Source organism: Sebastes fasciatus, chromosome 20 (assembly GCF_043250625.1).
Source record: "Sebastes fasciatus isolate fSebFas1 chromosome 20, fSebFas1.pri, whole genome shotgun sequence".
NCBI classification, from domain to species: Eukaryota; Metazoa; Chordata; class Actinopteri; order Perciformes; family Sebastidae; genus Sebastes; species Sebastes fasciatus.
Genome location: NC_133814.1, coordinates 6,831,053 through 6,848,703, shown reverse-complemented (window position 1 = coordinate 6,848,703; position 17,651 = coordinate 6,831,053). Strand labels below are relative to the sequence as shown.

General features: G+C 42.0%; 1 protein-coding gene across 3 annotated transcripts in view; it reads right to left on the bottom strand.

Moving 5' to 3' along the window:
• Window positions 1–15,954, bottom strand: part of ercc4 (excision repair cross-complementation group 4) — a 37,069-nt gene extending 21,115 nt beyond the window's left edge. Inside the window, exons 1-2 of one of the 3 annotated variants that reach the window (XM_074620625.1) lie at window positions 15,209–15,954; window positions 6,689–6,801 (exon numbers count right to left, since the gene is read on the bottom strand). In XM_074620625.1, coding sequence (XP_074476726.1) covers window positions 6,689–6,801; window positions 15,209–15,216 — 121 coding nt within the window. In that variant the 5' untranslated portion in view covers window positions 15,217–15,954. Of the gene's footprint in view, window positions 1–395; window positions 487–6,688; window positions 6,802–15,208 lie in introns of those variants that run through there. The other 2 variants (XM_074620626.1, XM_074620627.1) reach the window with 2 other exon arrangements.
• Window positions 15,955–17,651: the final 1,697 nt, after the last annotated feature.

Here is a 17,651-nt window from a genome sequence, read left to right as displayed (position 1 = left end):
GTCAACATGTTAAAGGCATGCAATCACGGCCATAAACACACAGAGGGGGGATCTGCAGGCATCATTTTTAACTGAATCAACCACACATGTGAGTGTTTGTGTGTGTTCGTGTATCCTTGTGAGGACTTGCGTATACTTGCATCCTTGCGAGGACCATGTTCATGTGGCTGCATGCATAGCGACATGTGCTTCTGACCGACATACAAATAAACTTGAGCAAAGTGTTATTGAACTATTGCGCAAAAATAAAGTCCCTTGACTCATAATGCTAACAAAATGCTACAATGCTAACAAAACACCCAGGTAATCAACCCCAGGTATTCATAGCGTTGCACTCGTCGTACAGACGAAGACTGACAGAAGTAAATGGGTGAAAAAAGAACTTGAATGCTTACTTTCACACCTTCAAACACCTGGCGAATCACTGCATGAGGTGGGCGTGCTTGTCTGGTTTGGAAAGTTACAGAAATTCTGGAAGCAGTCGCCCTAAGAAAAGTGAAAAAGGTGTCAGGCGTCAGAAAGGTGTTGGGTGAAGGTGTTTCAGATGCTGTTTGATCATTCAACAACATTGTCTAATCCACTAGTTTCATAAAAGCCCTTCTAGTGACGGGTGTTCCTTTCAATAGATAAATAAATAAGCACTGTAGTTGATGCATACTGACACCTTTACTGTCCTCTGTCAGTAGCAAAGTTATAAGTATGATGAGTGAATAAAAATACTTTTACTCAGTCCTGTCTTGTACCAAGCAAAAGGCAACCTCCGGGGCTGAGAAATTAAGCCAAAACTGCAGTTCCTCAAATGGCCACTTGAGTCTGGCTCCAAAAGCGAGCCAATCCCCATGGACCCATACGTTCAAATACCCAACTTTACAGTAGAAATAAACATGTTTACAGCCTGGTTATGGTCTCTATAGCTAATTTTCCCTTTCATCTGGGGGTGAATTGTATAACTCACCCGTTTAAATTATATTAAGACTTAACATTATGCATAATTAAGGGAATGGCCTCTTTGAGTGACGGGTGGTTGCCGTGGGTGCCATGCTGACGATACCTAGCCCGCCAGGCCCCGCTCTTCCCTAGCTCCACCCTCTCGTCCAAATATGGTCACTTCTGGCTCCAAAAAAAACAAGATGGCTACGGACAGAATGCCAAACTCGAGCCTTTAAAACGGTAGTCCACAAGCCAATGGGTGACGTCACGTGACTATGTCTACTTCTTATATACAGTCTATGGTACCAACAAATCAAATCAAATTTGGTTTCTGGCCTGACGATATTTTCTAAACCATAACCAAATAGTTCCAGTTGCCTAAACCTAACCAGACCTCAGAAAACCTAACCAGACCTCAATAATGACGACTGTAATTTACATTGAATAAATAGTTACCTAGTACCAACCTACTGTTCTATGACTGTGTGGTCAAGTTGGAGCATATAACTGTGCATGTAGCAAATTTCAATTAAATATGCTGTGGTTACCCTGATTGATGGACTAGCTATTGTGAGGCATTTCAGACACACTTTACTATAGCGTGCTCCAGGGATGACGTATTTTTGTTGGCCCACCAGGAAGTTAGAATCGCCCTGGGTTTCCTCGAGAAAAAGCCAATGGGATTTTTCCATTAGGTTTTGGATTATTGCAGAAAATAAGCTGTGTGGCAAACATACTTTTATGATAATTACACGTTTTGTTCAGCAAGATAATCTCTACAATGAACACCACTTCTATGATTTTTGAAGCGTAAATGCAAAATAAAAAGTAAGAGTAACATATACATGCTTGGTATTCTGTAATATATTATTCAAATGTGTGTGAGTGAATGTATAAGCACATATGTGTGCCCTGTTTGTCCACGTTCCATTGAGTAATGTTCCACCCCATTATAGGGGATGAGTGGGACTATCTGAGGATCTTCTGTACATTAAGCCTGGGCTTTCTGCTCCATTTTTTCATCCTTCTCTGAGAAACTAAAGAATATTAATATTTAGAATGATTGTTGCATTGCCTCGCTCCGGAGGCGCTTTTCAGTGATGCGCGGCACGTCGGAACCCGTCAGTTTAGTGCGTTGTTAGACTGCATCTTGGGTGCTAATGTTCCCTTACAGTTTATTGCTTGGCGAAATGGCTCCATTAGTGTCGAAACCCAGTAATGGCATGCAGATGGGCCGTCATGCGCTAAAGCAAGAGTTGTGAGAGGGAATGTTGACTGACAGGCAGGAAGGGAAAATGTCTACCTGTCTTTATACTGTGTGTTTATGAAGAAAATGTACCATATACTGTATGTATGTGAAGTGTGCTCACGCGTGTCTCATAGTGTGTGTGCTTATTATCATAGTTGTGTAAGGGTGTTAATATGTGTGTGTGTGTGTGTGTGTGTGTGTGTGTGTGTGTGTGTGTGTGTGTGTGTGTGTACATGCATTAGAGAGAGAATGTGTGTGTGTTTATGTGTGTACACTCTCCTCTCAGGGGATGGCAGGCGGCTTAGAGATGTGTTCACTTCTATTCAGCTGTTACACTCTGCTGCTCCTTGGGGGTCTTAAAGAAGCGACGCAGCAGTGGGGGGAGACTGTTATGATGACAGTGGGAAATGCCCGCTATGCCACACTACAAATTGCTCTGCTGGCTAAAAGCAACTTTAAGTTAGTTAGCGTTGGCCCGCAGGAAACTCTGAACTTTCAAACTCTGTGGCGATATTCCAACTAGCACTATGAAAGACAGAAAAAAAGGCAATTACATTTTGTTTCTGGCTAATGATGCAACCCTTCTTCTAGGACTGAGGGACAAATACGTACAGTATATGCTCTTAGCTTAACATTTTGTGGCTTTATAAGAGAGAATAACATACACTGACAGGGGATTATTACAATATTTGTTGCATGGATTTTTGCCAGCCGCGACAGCGATGCTGGTATTGTCTGTGTGTGTGTCATCATGGCAAAATGCTGTCCTAAAGACTTGGACTGTAGTGGGAACTACCACAAAAGTGGTTTTGAGCACTTTGCCAAATGTTTATATTTGTCTGTCTGCCTGTGGACAGATTTTGTCGCTGCGAATTGCAGCCCGTTCTCATTCCCAGGGCAGCAAATACCGACGCTTTGTCACGCCCCTCGGCGTGTGATACTGACGCATAAGGCACCCACAAAGGGCTTTCATCCAGGAGACCGATGTTCGTGTCCCGTGCATTAAGTTGCGCTTTCACTTTACAAACAGCTGTCCCTGCGAGTCCCATGTTCACAACGTTAAGTTGGTGTGATCCAATCGCATTAATTGTTTTGTTTTGCACATCAAAATATGAAATAACTCCATAATGCATATACTAAGGATGCAAAATTGCGGGAATATTCAAGGTGGAAACATTCCATGGGATTTAACTGGAATTTATGGGAATTAAAGGGAAATAAGGCAAATAAAATGGACGTCACCCATAGGTTTCTGAAGAGCAAAAATTAAGCTCAAAGTGGATGGCAAAATCACATTGGGTTTTTGTCGAGGGAATACGTCCTCCCTGGAGCACTCTATAAACAAAATGTTAGCGTTTTTCTTCAGTTTTCAAAAATCCTGATTTTGACTATGAATTAAAGTGTGATTTATCATGAGATTTAAAAAAAATCTAAATTGTACTGTTAGAAACTTGCCCAAAGTATGTCCATACCAAATTTCAAGACTTTTGACAGATCAGAATAAATGTTGTGGCATTTTTCCTTATCATACTAAATATAGGCTTTGGGCATAAAAGGGTTTGCAAACATCTTGCAAATCAAATGTACTTTGGGCCAACAGGCTGTTGCCTGATTGTTCCTGTCTGTAATACAAATAGTGGTTTGATCACATATCCATAATGGAAACCACAGTTTTTAGTTCAATGGAACATGGGCGCTCGCAGCTAAACGTTGGCAAAAATAACCTTCTGAAAGCTCCCTTTGTTCATGTTAATCTAAACACCATTATGTGTGAAAAGAACTGACATCTTTAACAAGATGACAGTGCTCCAATAGCTCTTCAGTAGGTGGCCTTCCTGGCAACTGAGCTAACTTTAACATATAGCTGTGGTGTTGTGATCACAGGAACCGCAGGAGACCGTGTCAAGTTTACACATCAGATGGACGCAAATTACGCAAAACTGTTGTTTACTGGCGCAATATTAGCTTTACAAAGCCAAAGAATATTTCTGGTGCATGAAACCCTCCAAACTTTGATTAAAGGTGTTAAAAAAAATTAAATTGAGTACATAATGTACCTCAATATGCAGTGATTATAATGTTAATTTAGGCAGGCATCCTGCAGTTTATACTCACACTATTGTCCTCGACGCTTCCTCACAAACTTTCATCTACAAACACACACATACACCTAGCTGCGTAGCGAGGTGGGCGCAGGTGCTCCTCGTTGTCCTGACAAACCACTCCTGTCTCTCTCCGCCTCTCAGCCACTACATTCACATCCTGTGTGCGGGTAAATAACAGCATTCGGCCATTTTTAGTCAGCAGGTGGCTAGTTGATGGGGAGGTTGTGTTCCACGTCCAAAAAAACTGTTGAAACAATCTTCCATCTTCACTTTGAGAGAGTGGGAGTCCGGTTGGTGGTGGTGTGAAGAACAGTATTGTGGGTAAATGTCACAGAGAGCCTTCTGTTCCGTATCTGACTAAGTGAACACACAAAAAAAATATCCATGCACGGGCATATCCACCACTCTGTCTGCTCTAACAACACACAGAGAGAACAAGACTCAAGAATAGTAGGATTTCTGCAGAGTAATGATGTCAATGTCATATTTTTAGTACTAAGACACATACAGCAGATGCAACTGTTGTGCTATTTAACTATTAAAACCTTTTTCTAAATGATTCATGAACAAAACATGAGCATATTTTTCAGTAAAATGACTTTGGCTTCTTACCCAAAGTTCAGGTACAGTGCAGTGCAGTGCAGTGTATCTCTCTATTTTGTTGGCATATTGAGGATTTGTCTCACCCACTTCCTGTTTCTACATACTGTATTTGCGTCACATGGGATCTATATAGAAATGGGAAACATTCCCATTTCTGTGACTTGCAAGCGTTCACGTCACTGGACAGCTCAGTACTTTAACCCCTCGAAATGACAATATAGTACTATCTCAAAGGTACTAAATGCTAAATTTGAAGCACGGCTCTCAACATGGCAACGACTGAGCTGGCGGCTCCCAGCTAATGGTGCTAACAGAGCTAACAGTGAAAACAACAGCAACAGTGCTGACAGAGCTAACAGTGTTAACCGGGGGGAAGGGGACAGGTGGGTGCCACGCTTCCGCAATGGAAGCTCTGATCACAACACACACAGGGGGAGAGTGACTTCATTCTCTGCTCAGGTAGACTCTATATCTTTAAAAAGCAAATAGTTGTTTGCTGCTAAATTAATGCTCTGAATATCGTATAGAGCACTGTTAATTACATTTTGGTTTAATAACCTTGAAATAGAGACTTTGGCAGACTATATCAGAGCTTCCAGAAAAAGCAGTTTCCCCCAAGACTTAGAGACTGACATGAGCATTTACAAATTGTAAACAGGTAATTACGATAACTCCGATATGACACAAATGCGACAGCCTCACACTATCAAAGCCCAGTCAGATAAGAATATAAAAGACTGTATAGATTTAGTTGAATAATAAGTAATAACGTTTTTTTGATAAAACTCATGAATGTGGTTGATTTGTTAAGATTAACCAGCATTTTAAGGGGGCTTGTCCTCATCCAAGAAACTCAAGCAAAGAGCGGTGCTTTGAGGTAAGTGCTAACGTCAGCATGTTAACATGCTTGCAATGACAATGCTAACGCGCTGACGTTTAGCAGGTATAATGTTTACCAGGTATAATGTTTACCATGTCCACTATCTTGGTTTATTAGGTAAGCGTGCCAAAATTTGCCAATTAGGACTAAACACAAAGTATGGGTTGCTATGTGTTTCATCATCAAACAAAGTTTTGGACGAATGGAAATTTTGACCTGATGATGGTGTCACCCATTGGTTTGTGGACATTTTGTTTTTTGCAACCAGAAGAGACACGAGAAGGTGGAGTTAAGTACAACCCAACGCTGAATAAGACATTTTTAGGTGACCAAAAAGTTACAATTAATGTTCATGAACTGAAAACACACTGTGAAAGGCTTAAAGTTGTAAGACGAAGACAAGGACAACTCTCAGACCGGACAACGCAAGATAGCCACGCCCTAAAGCATCCCCTGCTTTATGGTCTATTTGACTCTAAATGGAACCATAATTTACTAAATGAACATCATGCTGTATTGAAGAAGACTTGAGACTAGTGATTGAGACCATAAACTCATGTTTACAATGTTTACTGAGGTAATAAATCAAGTGAGAAATAGGCTCATTTTCTCATAGACTTCTATACAATCTGACTTCTTTTTGCAACCAGAGGAGTCGCCCCCTGCTGGCTGTTAGAAAGAATGCAAGTTTAAGGCACTTCTGCATTGGCTTCACTTTTCAGACCCGGAGGTTGCCTACTTTGCTGTACGTAGGTGGTGGTAGGCACCACCCATAGAGCCATGCCACTAGTGTGGCTAAAAAGTTTGACAGGTGAAATAGGTCAAAGGTAAAAAAATTAGACCTCAGCTTTGTAGGATCAAAAGTCAGTGTGATAGCTGTCGTGTCAGTAGGATGTTCTCCTGGAGGTCAGTGGTTGGTACCTTTAGATGTCTCCAGCAGAGTGGGTCGCATGATGTCATGGATGCTTGAACACATTTCCTCTTCGGGGTGCTCTCTCTGCTTCAAGTGTGACATTTTAGCTGAAAACTTTTCTCTGGAATTCATATGAGAGAAAAAAAGAAACTTTTAGTTCAAGCAAGAAGACAATTATCATTTTAATTTTCTCATCACAGCCGGTCTCCACCTCTCAATTATTATCCAGCGAACTCACCAAGTTATGCGCCCATACTTTTCTGTCAACCATGATTATTAACCTTGCTGAAGGGTATTTGAACTCTCTCGCACGTCGTGTCTCCTCGCTATCGCTGCTGCTGGAGAAATGTGATTGGGAGATGACTGGGCGGTCAAAACGTGTGCAGACAAATCATGACTATTTCATGTCATCTGGTAATAGACGGTGGAAAAAACACATACATATTTATGTGAAAATATGACGGATTATTTATGGCCTTAACGCAACAGTTGGGGATACATCTGTGACCAGTCAGACTACGTGGCTGAAACCAACCCCGTCGCATTAAATAAAGCGACTCGCGCATATTTTTGACCCCGCTGAATGGTAGAATGATGAAAACATGCTCCATCTTGGCAAGGCGAGCGAGGAGCGCCGGTCCCCGCCAGCTCTCCCAGTCTGTCTCGCTGGCTGCAGGCCCAGAGGGCAGGGCGCGGGGATGGATGGGCCTGTCGCCGGCTCTCTGCTGCCCAGATGGCTCGCTCTGTCAGCGGGCTCACTACCAGGAGGGGTGGCACCCTGACGTCAGGCCATGATTGGATACGCCAACTTTCATTTGCTTCCCCCCAACACCTGTGGACTGCGTGGGGAAATGAAGGGGTGGCGGTACTGCTGGAGCCCGGCCGAGTGTGTGCGCTCATGTTCTTGTACTTCTGCCCTTTCGAAGAGCCAATTTGAGTTTAATACTCAGCATCATTCAGCGTCATTTCTGAGTTGACAAAACAATCTCACCACAAGGTCCGTTTAGTAGCTCTTCTGGAGCTTTTTTATCGTATCACACACCAGCGTCCTCGGCAGATTGAGTTGGCTCAGTTGTCATGAAATTGTAGACGTTCAAATGTCCATTTTCTCTGAGCACTCTGAGTGCTGTAATCGTTTTATATCAACAATGGATGTAATCAAATATGTGTAATGTGGAAGCGGCAGCTTGTAGTGACAAACCAACAGAGAATAATCACCCGACTCAGCAGTTTGTTTTAGTGTCTTTTCTCAGCTCAGTGTTTTGGTTCCGACATCCACAACTTTACTGTTTTGGAGCAGCTGATTAGACTGTTGTCAGGTCATTAAATGAGCGTTATCTGTGGTTATCAGCCTCATAGATGTAGGTCAGTAGGGCCCTGTTGCACCCAATATTGGGTTTTTATCATCGATTCACATGGTCGATCACCAAAAGAAGGAATAAAAGAAGACGACAGCGACCTCTAGCGACTGTAGTTATTATAACAGGAGCAAAAGTGGAAGGGTGACGCTGTAGTATAGACAGCGTGAAACTCCGTATGGGGTGGAGATCGGGGGCGATGGATGGGACACAAAACACAGGGCTTTCACCCACGAAGCCGGAGTTCGCATCCCGTGTGAAACCAATAACAATGTGACCACGGGCCAAACAGCCAAACCTTGGTCTGACGAATAGAGGTGGTCTCGGTCCGGATCAGATTGAACCATAGTTCATTTCTATTGTGTTCTCGTGTTCGGGCTTTCGGACCAATTACAGGAAGTTCTGGCAGGCTATCGTCATGTTATAAGAGTAGCGTAGCTCTTTTAAGGAATAGCTCAGTGCGTATTGTGGCTGGCTCGTGTTGTCTGATCCAATAGAAGAGCTACTGGAGCTCAAATTGCTGAAAAAGTGAATGCTGGTTCCGGTAGAAAGGTGTCAGAACACACAGTGAGGAGCAGTTTGTTGCATATGGGGCTACGAAGCCGCAGACCGGTCAGGGTGCCCGGGCTGACCTGTGTCCACCGCCAAAAGCGCCTACAATGGGCCCGTGAGCATCAGAACTGAACCCCGGAGCAATGGAAGGAGGTGGCCTGGTCTGATGAATCACGTTTTCTTTTACATCATGTGGACGGCAACAAGTTCGAGGTGTTGACTCGACCTTCAAATTCTCCAGATCTCAATCCAGTCGAGCATCTGTGGGATGTGCTGGACAAACAAGTCCGATCCACGGAGGCCCCACCTCGCAACTTACAGGACTTAAAGGCTCTGCTACTGACGGCTTGGTGCCAGATACCACAGCATAGCTTCAGAGGTCTAGTGGAGTCCATGCCTCGACGGGTCAGGGCTGTTTTAGCGGCGAAAGGGGGACCTACTCAATATTAGGCAGGTGGTCATAATGTTATGGCTGATTGGTGTATGTCAGAGTTGTGTTTCTGCTGCCACAAAGTGGCCAAAAAAAAATCAGTTAACGCAGGTTTATGTTATAAGATCTAAAGCTCCAGAACAGCTACTAAATAGACCTCGTCATGAGATTGTTTTGTTATGAACTGCAGTTTTCGGGGCCTGTGGGAAATAACTTGAGGGTGGAGAACTTGAAGATGTTTTATAGTTGACAGGATCAAATTGTTATGCTAATTGAATTGCTTTTAAGTGGATAGCAATACAGACCCGGTACCTGGTAGTATGGTATTTTATCAGTACAGAATGAGGCAAACACATTGCACTACATAGTGAATATAAGTTCAGTGTTTGTCAGCCTGTCAACTCTAGCATTTAAGGCGCGTGCATTATTATGGTTTTCTGGCAATGATGTCAAAGGACTGCCTTGCTTTTCCAAGTTTCTAAATTAAAAACTGTAAAGTCTCTCTCTGTAGATGTTATAATGAACCTGGAGGCTTGTTTTTCATCACCTGCGTTCACCTTTTTGACACTCTTTTATTAATTTTCCCAGCGTGGCATTTCTCCATGGTGCTTTTTTTCTTACCTTCACTTTAGTGGGAGCATTGGCATTAATAACATTTGAAATTTATCTTTGACTGAGGCCAAAGCGAGAGCAGGCGTAGAAGAGAAAGTCTGAATTAATTCATTTTCAGTGATGGTCGTCTCAAAGAAAACACACGGATGGTCAACGGTAATAGTTCTTTGGTGCTGCTTTCAACATGAATGTTAAACGGTCAAAGTCGATGCAGATGATAGAAGTTCAGCAAAGTCATCAAAAAAGTTTGCAGTATATTTGGGTGGCCTATACTGTAGACGCTTAGAATACAGCTTGACATTAGTATTTAGGTATAAGGAGGACTTGCAGTAAATGGGAGATTTATGCTGTAAATAACAACACCACAGAGAGCTTCATCAAAAAAAATGATACCCAAACGGATTTGTGTAGTTATGGCATAATTCCTGATAATTCTGCGATATGATTATCAGCTTATGTAGAGGGGTTTATTTGAATTAAATATCTGGTCACGGCTGCTCTGGTTACAACAGCGCTACGTGTGGGCGGCTGTGGCTCAGAGGGTAGAGCAGGTTGTCCACCAATCGGAAGGTCGGTGGTTCGATCCCCGGCTGCTCCGGGTCACATGTCGATGTGTCCTTGAGCAAGACACTTAACCCTAAATTGCTCCCGGAGGCATAGCCATCGGTGTGTGAATGAGTATTTAGATTAAATCCTGATGGGCAAAGTTGGCACCTTAGTAGCCTCTGCCATCAGTGTATGAATGTGTGTGTGAATGGGTGAATACTTACATGTAGTGTAAAGCGCTTTGAGTGGTCGGAAGACTAGAAAAGCGCTATATAAGTCCAAGTCCAAGTCCATTACGTGTTAAGCAATAATTCTGAATTCAACCATTTAATTCAGTAGCGTATCAGGAGGATCACATCATGCATAAATACACACACAAAAACACAAAAACAAGATGCAATCATCAGTTTGTCAAACTAACATAAGTTTGTCGGCCACGCACCTTCAAATTAAAAGATTTAAAGGGGACATATCATGCTCATTTTCAGGTTCATACTTGTATTTTCGGTTCACTTTATTTTTCTCATACTGTCCGTCTGAATATACCTGTATTCAACCTCTGTCTGAAACACTCTGTTTTAGCGTCTGTCTCTTTAAGACCCGCCTCCCAAAAGAGATACCCAAATGTATGGGCACAAGAACTGACATGATATATCCCCTTTAACAATCTTTATTGAGACAAATGATATTACAAACATTCCTTTGCACACACGTTGGACACAAAAAAAAATGAAAGAATGAAAAAAAAAGGGGGTGAAAGAGAACAAATATTATTAGCTGAACTCACATTATTCTTCAATAATGAATCATCGTATGAAAAAACACACTACTTGATGCTGATCTACTCCTACATTTAAGATAACTGTAATTCTAACCTTAAAAAAACCCAAATCCCCTTTTAATCTTAACACAAAATAAAAAACACAAGGTTGATTTATTAGCTGTTCTGGGGCTTTTGGTAGATGATTTTGGTTGAAACTTGGTTACTTAAGTAAGTTACTTAAGTAAGGCCAAAGGTTTTGCCCTTTAGGAACTAATGGAATTAGTCTATTGAGCACAATGTAGCTTGTTATTAACTCACCTGCCTCAAATCTAGACTTCTAACTCCCAAAAGGCAAAACTACACCACACTGTAAACCATCATACCAAATTTGAAGTTCCTTAATGAAATAGTTTCTGAGTTCTGCTCCAGAAACGAAATTGAAGTCGAAAAAAATCTAATTTATTTTGGCCAAAATTTCAAATAATGTGGCCACCCTGGACTTCTATCCCCCCAAAAGGCACAACTAGACCACACTGTCAACCATCATACCAAATTTGAAGTTCCTAAGTGAAATAGTTTCCGAGTTCTGCTCGCGGGACAAAGTGTGACACGCGAACGGATGGAAAGACGGAAAGACGGACAGACGGACAGACGGACAGACGGACAGAAGGACGTACACGCGGAGCGCTATGTACCCACGACTACGTTGTCGCGGGGGTATAATTACAAATTCAGCCTATCATCACCTTAAGAATATGCCAATAATTAAAGGAATTCAATTTTCCAACCGGTCCGGAGTGAGGCGGAGTGACCGCTCTGGCTGGCTAATTATTATTATTTTAGATTATTTTTATTTTCTATTTTATTTCACTCTTTAAATCCTGTTTAAATGTCTATTTTATACTGTGTTTCTTTTCTTAGTGCCTTTATGTGTTATGTAAAACACTTTGAATTGCCGGCTGTTGAAAGGTGCTATACGAATAACCTTGCCTTGCCTTGACTCCAGCATGAAGTACTTTGAGTGAACCAAACAAAAGTGGATTTTATTCCTCGGGCATTATACTGCAGGAGATTTTGTGCCGCAAAATTATTTTCTCTATTCAAACAACAGTAACAGTAGTCCTGACTCATGGAGCCTGTTAATTTAACTTCCTAAGCTGTCATTACTTTGAGTTTGAAAACTTTTGATGAACCCTGGATGAATAGTGGAGTACATCATGGCGGTCTTTGCTTTATTAAACTGTCTGCTTCACCTACAGTTCGTCTTGTGAGTTTCCTCGGATGCGGCACGGAGCCAAAAATATCTGACGACCAAATTGATCCAACCACCGTGTAATGATAGCTTCTCGGGATTCCATTAGGAACCAAAACACTCAGGCGAACATAAAACAAGCTGCTTTTTTTTGTGCCTCCGGTGGAAACATTCACTCATGCTATCATACAGGCCTCTCATGTACGTTTCAAATGCAGGTGACCTGTGAACCCAGTTGCCTACAGGCACTTGAAGTGAGGAAAACCATCAGTGTTATGGACTCTACACCCTGGCAGCTGATGAAAGTGTTGCAGAGGGATGCATGTGTCTTTTATGTTTGTGTGTAGGGGGTGTTTATGTACATGCATCTATATGAGTATGTCTGCATGTGCACCGCAACAGCGCTCTGGATCAATAAACAGGAACTAGCTTTCATCTGTCACAGCAGAATAAATCTCCTGCAGGAGAGCAAAAGGCCACGACGCTGACCTCAAGCCCGTCTAGAAAGCTGCTCTCTTGAGAGGACATTTTTTTTTTTTTTGCAGTATCAACCATTTGCATGCAATCCCTAAAACGTTCTTTCGAAGAAATGTATTTTCGCAGCAGTAAAGCGAGAGACTAAACCTCAGTTTCAGAGCAGAATAGCTCGAAATATGTGGTTGCGTGTGTTTTTTTGTGAATGAATTACTGTTCTGCAGGCAGTCAGTCGCACATTCAGTCCCCGCCGTAGTGTCCAATAACAGCCATTTGTTCGACTGTAGAGTCCTGGAGCAAGCCAACCCCACCTGCTCACTCCCCTCCGGCTGCGCTGGAGTCAGCCAATCTCTGATTTAACACCGAGGGAGTGGAAAAATATGGAGACAATACTCGAGTGGATTCAGTTGAAGCTGAAAATGTTGATGTTTTTTACGTTCAAATGCCACATCTTATCAGCAGCCTCAGCGGGTTTTTCGGTGCGTTTCTTGTCGTCTGATTCGTCTGTTTGTTCTGCTAAGCTGAATCTCCTCCAGTTTTGTGTCTGTATTGACGGATGAAAGTTTAAACTTGAAATGACAGACGCATGTCAGAATCATCATCATCCATTAAACAAACAGAGTCGAGGAGGAGCCAGACATGTTTCTGCTTTCCGAGGAGGATACACACCAACTGTATCACATGAAAACAAACGATGACAGGAAGACACACACTCAGGTTGAAATTCTGAGTGCACACTGCCGTTCAAAAGTTGGGAAACGCCTCCCACAAGAGCTTGATTGGGTACAGTGAAATAGCAGAGAGGATATTTTTTAATGGTCCTTCATGTCTCTTTACAAATAGATGTTATTTTGTATGAAGGGTTTACAAAATAGTCCTGTTTGTGCATGGAGAAGAATGAAACGGAGAAAGAAACTAAGATCCCTCGGAGCAATCAGAAAAGAAGAAATCACCAGTAATTGGTAAAAGAAAGTGGAAGCTTTGAATCAAAATGTGTGCAGATTCAAAATAGGAACAGGTTCCTGTTTCAGTATCAAGTGCACAACAATGCAGCCTATTACAAGCTGGAATTAACCAGTGAGCAACCTCTGGGTCTCAGAAGTGAAGCCAATGTTGAAGGGCCTTAAACTTGCATTCCTTCTAACAGCCAGCAGGGGGCGACTCCTCTGGTTGATGAAAGAAGTCTGATTGTATAGAAGTCTATGAGAAAATGAGCCTACTTCTCTCTTGATTTATTACCTCAGTAAACATTGTAAACATGAGTTTATGGTCTCAATCACTAGTTTCAAGTCTTCTTCAATACAGCATGATGTTCATTTAGTAAAGTCTCTACCACAGCGTTGTCCGGTCTGGGAGTTGTCCGTGTTTTGGTAGTAGAACTTTAGTTCAGAAGGTTAATTATAACTAGAGCTGTCAATCAATTAAAATGTTTAATTGCCATTAATCGCATGATTGTCTATAGTTAATCGCGATTAATCGCAAATGAATCGCATTTTATTTCTGTTCAAAATGTACCTTAAAGGGAGATTTGTCAAGTATTTAATACTCTTATCAACATGGCAAATATGCTTGCTTTATGCAAATGCAGATGTATGTATATATACTGTATATTGGAAATCAATTAACAACACAAAACAATGACAAATATTGTCCAGAAACCCTCACAGGTACTGCATTTAGCATAAAATAAAATATGCTCAAATCATAACATGGTAAACTGCAGCCCAACAGGGAACACCAGCTGTCAGTGTGTCAGTGTGCTGACTTGACTATGACTTGCCCCAAATTGCATGTGATTATCATAAAGTGGGCATGTCTGTAAAGGGGAGACTCGTGGGTACCCATAGAACCCATTTTCATTCACATATCTTGAGGTCAGAGGTCAAGGGACCCCTTTGAAAATGGTCATGACAATTTTTCCTCGCCCAAAATTTAGCGTAAGTTTGGTGCGTTATTTAGCCTCCTTCACGACGAGCTAGTATGACACGGTTGGTACCGAGGCTACCAAGTTCCTTATGTTTTTTTGTAGTTCCAAATGATGCCAGTATCGTCGCTCTAGCTTTAAAACGGAGCACAATACAACCTCCGAAAGATCGATTATTATCACGTTAACTTTGACAGCCGTAATTAGAACCTTTTTGGTCGCCTAAAAATGTCTTATTCAGAGTTCAGTTGCACTTAGCTCCACCCTCTCGTGGCATTTCTGGTTGCAAAAAAACAAACATAGCGACGGCCAAAATGCCGAACTCGAAGCTTCAAAACGGCAGTCCGCAAACCAATAGGTGACATCACGGTGACTATGTCTACTTCTTATATACAGTCTATGGAATTAAGAGGTGTGTTGCTTTAGCAAAACTATTCTTCAAACTTCACAATAGATATATTAGGTTAAACTATTAGTGGGGCAGGAAGGCAAACCAAGTGTGCATTTTATGACTAAAGCATGAAAGTTTCAGCAAGTAATCTACATAACCCAAGGTTTTATTACAGACATGGAGGTAATTCGTATCTGAGCTCTGGTGCCCTTGAGTGGTCACTGACCTCAGCATCAGTACAGTCTGGACAATCAGGATCACCAAATCATAGATGGATAGTAATCATATATAAAGAATGGATCCGGGAGGACGTCGAGCAACTTCAGGTGTCGCCAAACAGACCTGAACCACGCGACCTCCTCACCAACATGGAGACCTGGAGGAGGACAGAATACACAAACACACAAGAGCAAAGATCACCATTCACAGAGACAGGAGAATGAAACAGAGAGAGAGAGACAAGAGGAGAGGCTGGATCTCTTGAAGGATGAAGATCCAAAACTTCTGGAACGAGGCACCGACAGCCAGGGGAGAGAAAAAGAGGTCCCAGGACATCCAACACAGAGAAGGCCTGAGATAGTCATCTTCATTATGAACTCATGATTTCACTTAATAAGTGAAATCAAAATGTGATGAATTGGACACACTGTTCACAGTGCAGCAGTAGAGGGGAACCTTCAAGGAGAAAATACTGGGTTTCAGTCTGGCAGACTGATTAAGACACACTGATTAAGTCTGAAGTGAAGCACCTGAAAACTAGCCTGACCTAGACGACGGAAGTCTATGGGAATAGGTTACCATGGTAACTTATGTCAGACTAATTCAAACCTCCTTTATGAAACAGAACTTCCTGATAATAAGTCTGATTTACTGAAGTAAGCCTGTCTTGCTTTATGAAACACCCCTCTGTTATCCTTAAAACTGCAGTGGGTAGAATTAGAGAAAATATGATTAAAAAAAAAGTTATTTTTTATAAAACGGTCACTATATCCTGACAGTAAAGTGAATGAGACAGGTAATCTGAAAAGGATCATATGCCTCTGTGTCCTCCGGTGCTCCTAACGGCATCTGCAAGATTTCACAAACTGGAAGAAAACAACCAATCAGAGCCGAGCTGAAGCCTTGTCGTCTCTGAGCAGCTGTCAATCACTCGCAAACTCTGTGAAACTAGGCAGCGCTGGTCAAATATGAATCAATATTCTGTTACTGTAATGATTATTTCTCAAATCATATGTTTTCAGAAACATCTTGTAGTGTACTGTTTACCTGTAACATGAGAAAGTTTGTGACCCGGCAGCCATGTTGACATAATTTAAGGAAATACCAAGCACCGCCCACCAGCTGGAGCACAGCCAATAGGAACGCTCTCTCTCTGAAATTACCTGTGATTGGTCAAAGTCTTCCGCACGGGCTAGGTTTTCTAAAGCCTGAAAACAGAGCCATGAGGAGGTGGTTAGTAGAAGCCTAGTTATCTCTCAGAACACTTGAATTACAATATGCTGAAAGGTTATTTTGGAATTTTTACCCAATGATGCTAAAAATATTCTGCCTACTGCAGCTTTGAGTAAAAATGACATGACAGAGCAACAGGTTGATGAACATAAACATTTTAAGAACAATTTAATGTAGTCATTTCTGAGTAGTGAATTTCAAAACGTTTCATATCAAACATGCATCAAAAGTCGTTTGTGCGAGTCCAGCTTTTAAAATACAAAGAACGGCACAGTAACACCCTTCCATCATTAGATAAAATCAACATTTATTATAAAAAAATACAACCAATCATGTCACAGTCGTGGTGCCCGGTACGGTCATTCATTAGAATTCAACACGGGGGGGGCGGACAAGTCAAAAGCGTGTGATGTTCCCCGATTCATAGAGCAAATATGTGCTCTAAAACAAATTCACACACACAAAAGAAAGATAAAGAACAATGTGATAGAGCTTGGCTACCGTGAGGATATAAAAATAGATAAGGACATAAGGTTCCTTCTCAGACAGGAAATGAAGGAGATGGACTGAGTCGTCTTTCACACATCACACTCATTATCCATTCCTCTCAGACGCACGCCCCCCCTCTCCTCCCTCCCTCCATCTATGCTGACTTTTTGGAAAAGAGACAGAACCCGTCAGTGTGAAATGAGGTCAGCGATCGTGGCGCTGATGGAAAATCACCTACAGTACCCTCCAGACCGCGGACGGACTCACACACAGCCAGGGGAGTACGTACACTTTCTCTGCTGCACCCGTAGTCTCTCTCCGACACACACACAGATGTGTTGCTAAAGAGTTGCCATGACAACTCTCTTAAATTCCCAGTCGGTCAGGGCGAATGTGAGAGTCTCTGTGTGTGTGTGGATAGTGTAATCGAGGAGTCATTTAGGGCTCACGGAGAAAGTCATTTTGTTGCAGAAATGTTCATTTTAAAGACAATTTCAGGACTGTGAGCTTCCAAATAAGCCTGCAGCTGTAACACTGTGAGGTTGTCTGAGCTATGACTAGAACTAGTCAGAAAAATGCTGTGCTCCTCCCACCATTAATCACATCACTATCACTACGATTTTATCAGCCTGACACCAATCCCTTTAGTTTGGCATTTAACAACACAATCACACCTTATTCATTTTATTTACAGAGTTCACAGCAAGCACCCCAAACAGATTAGGTGT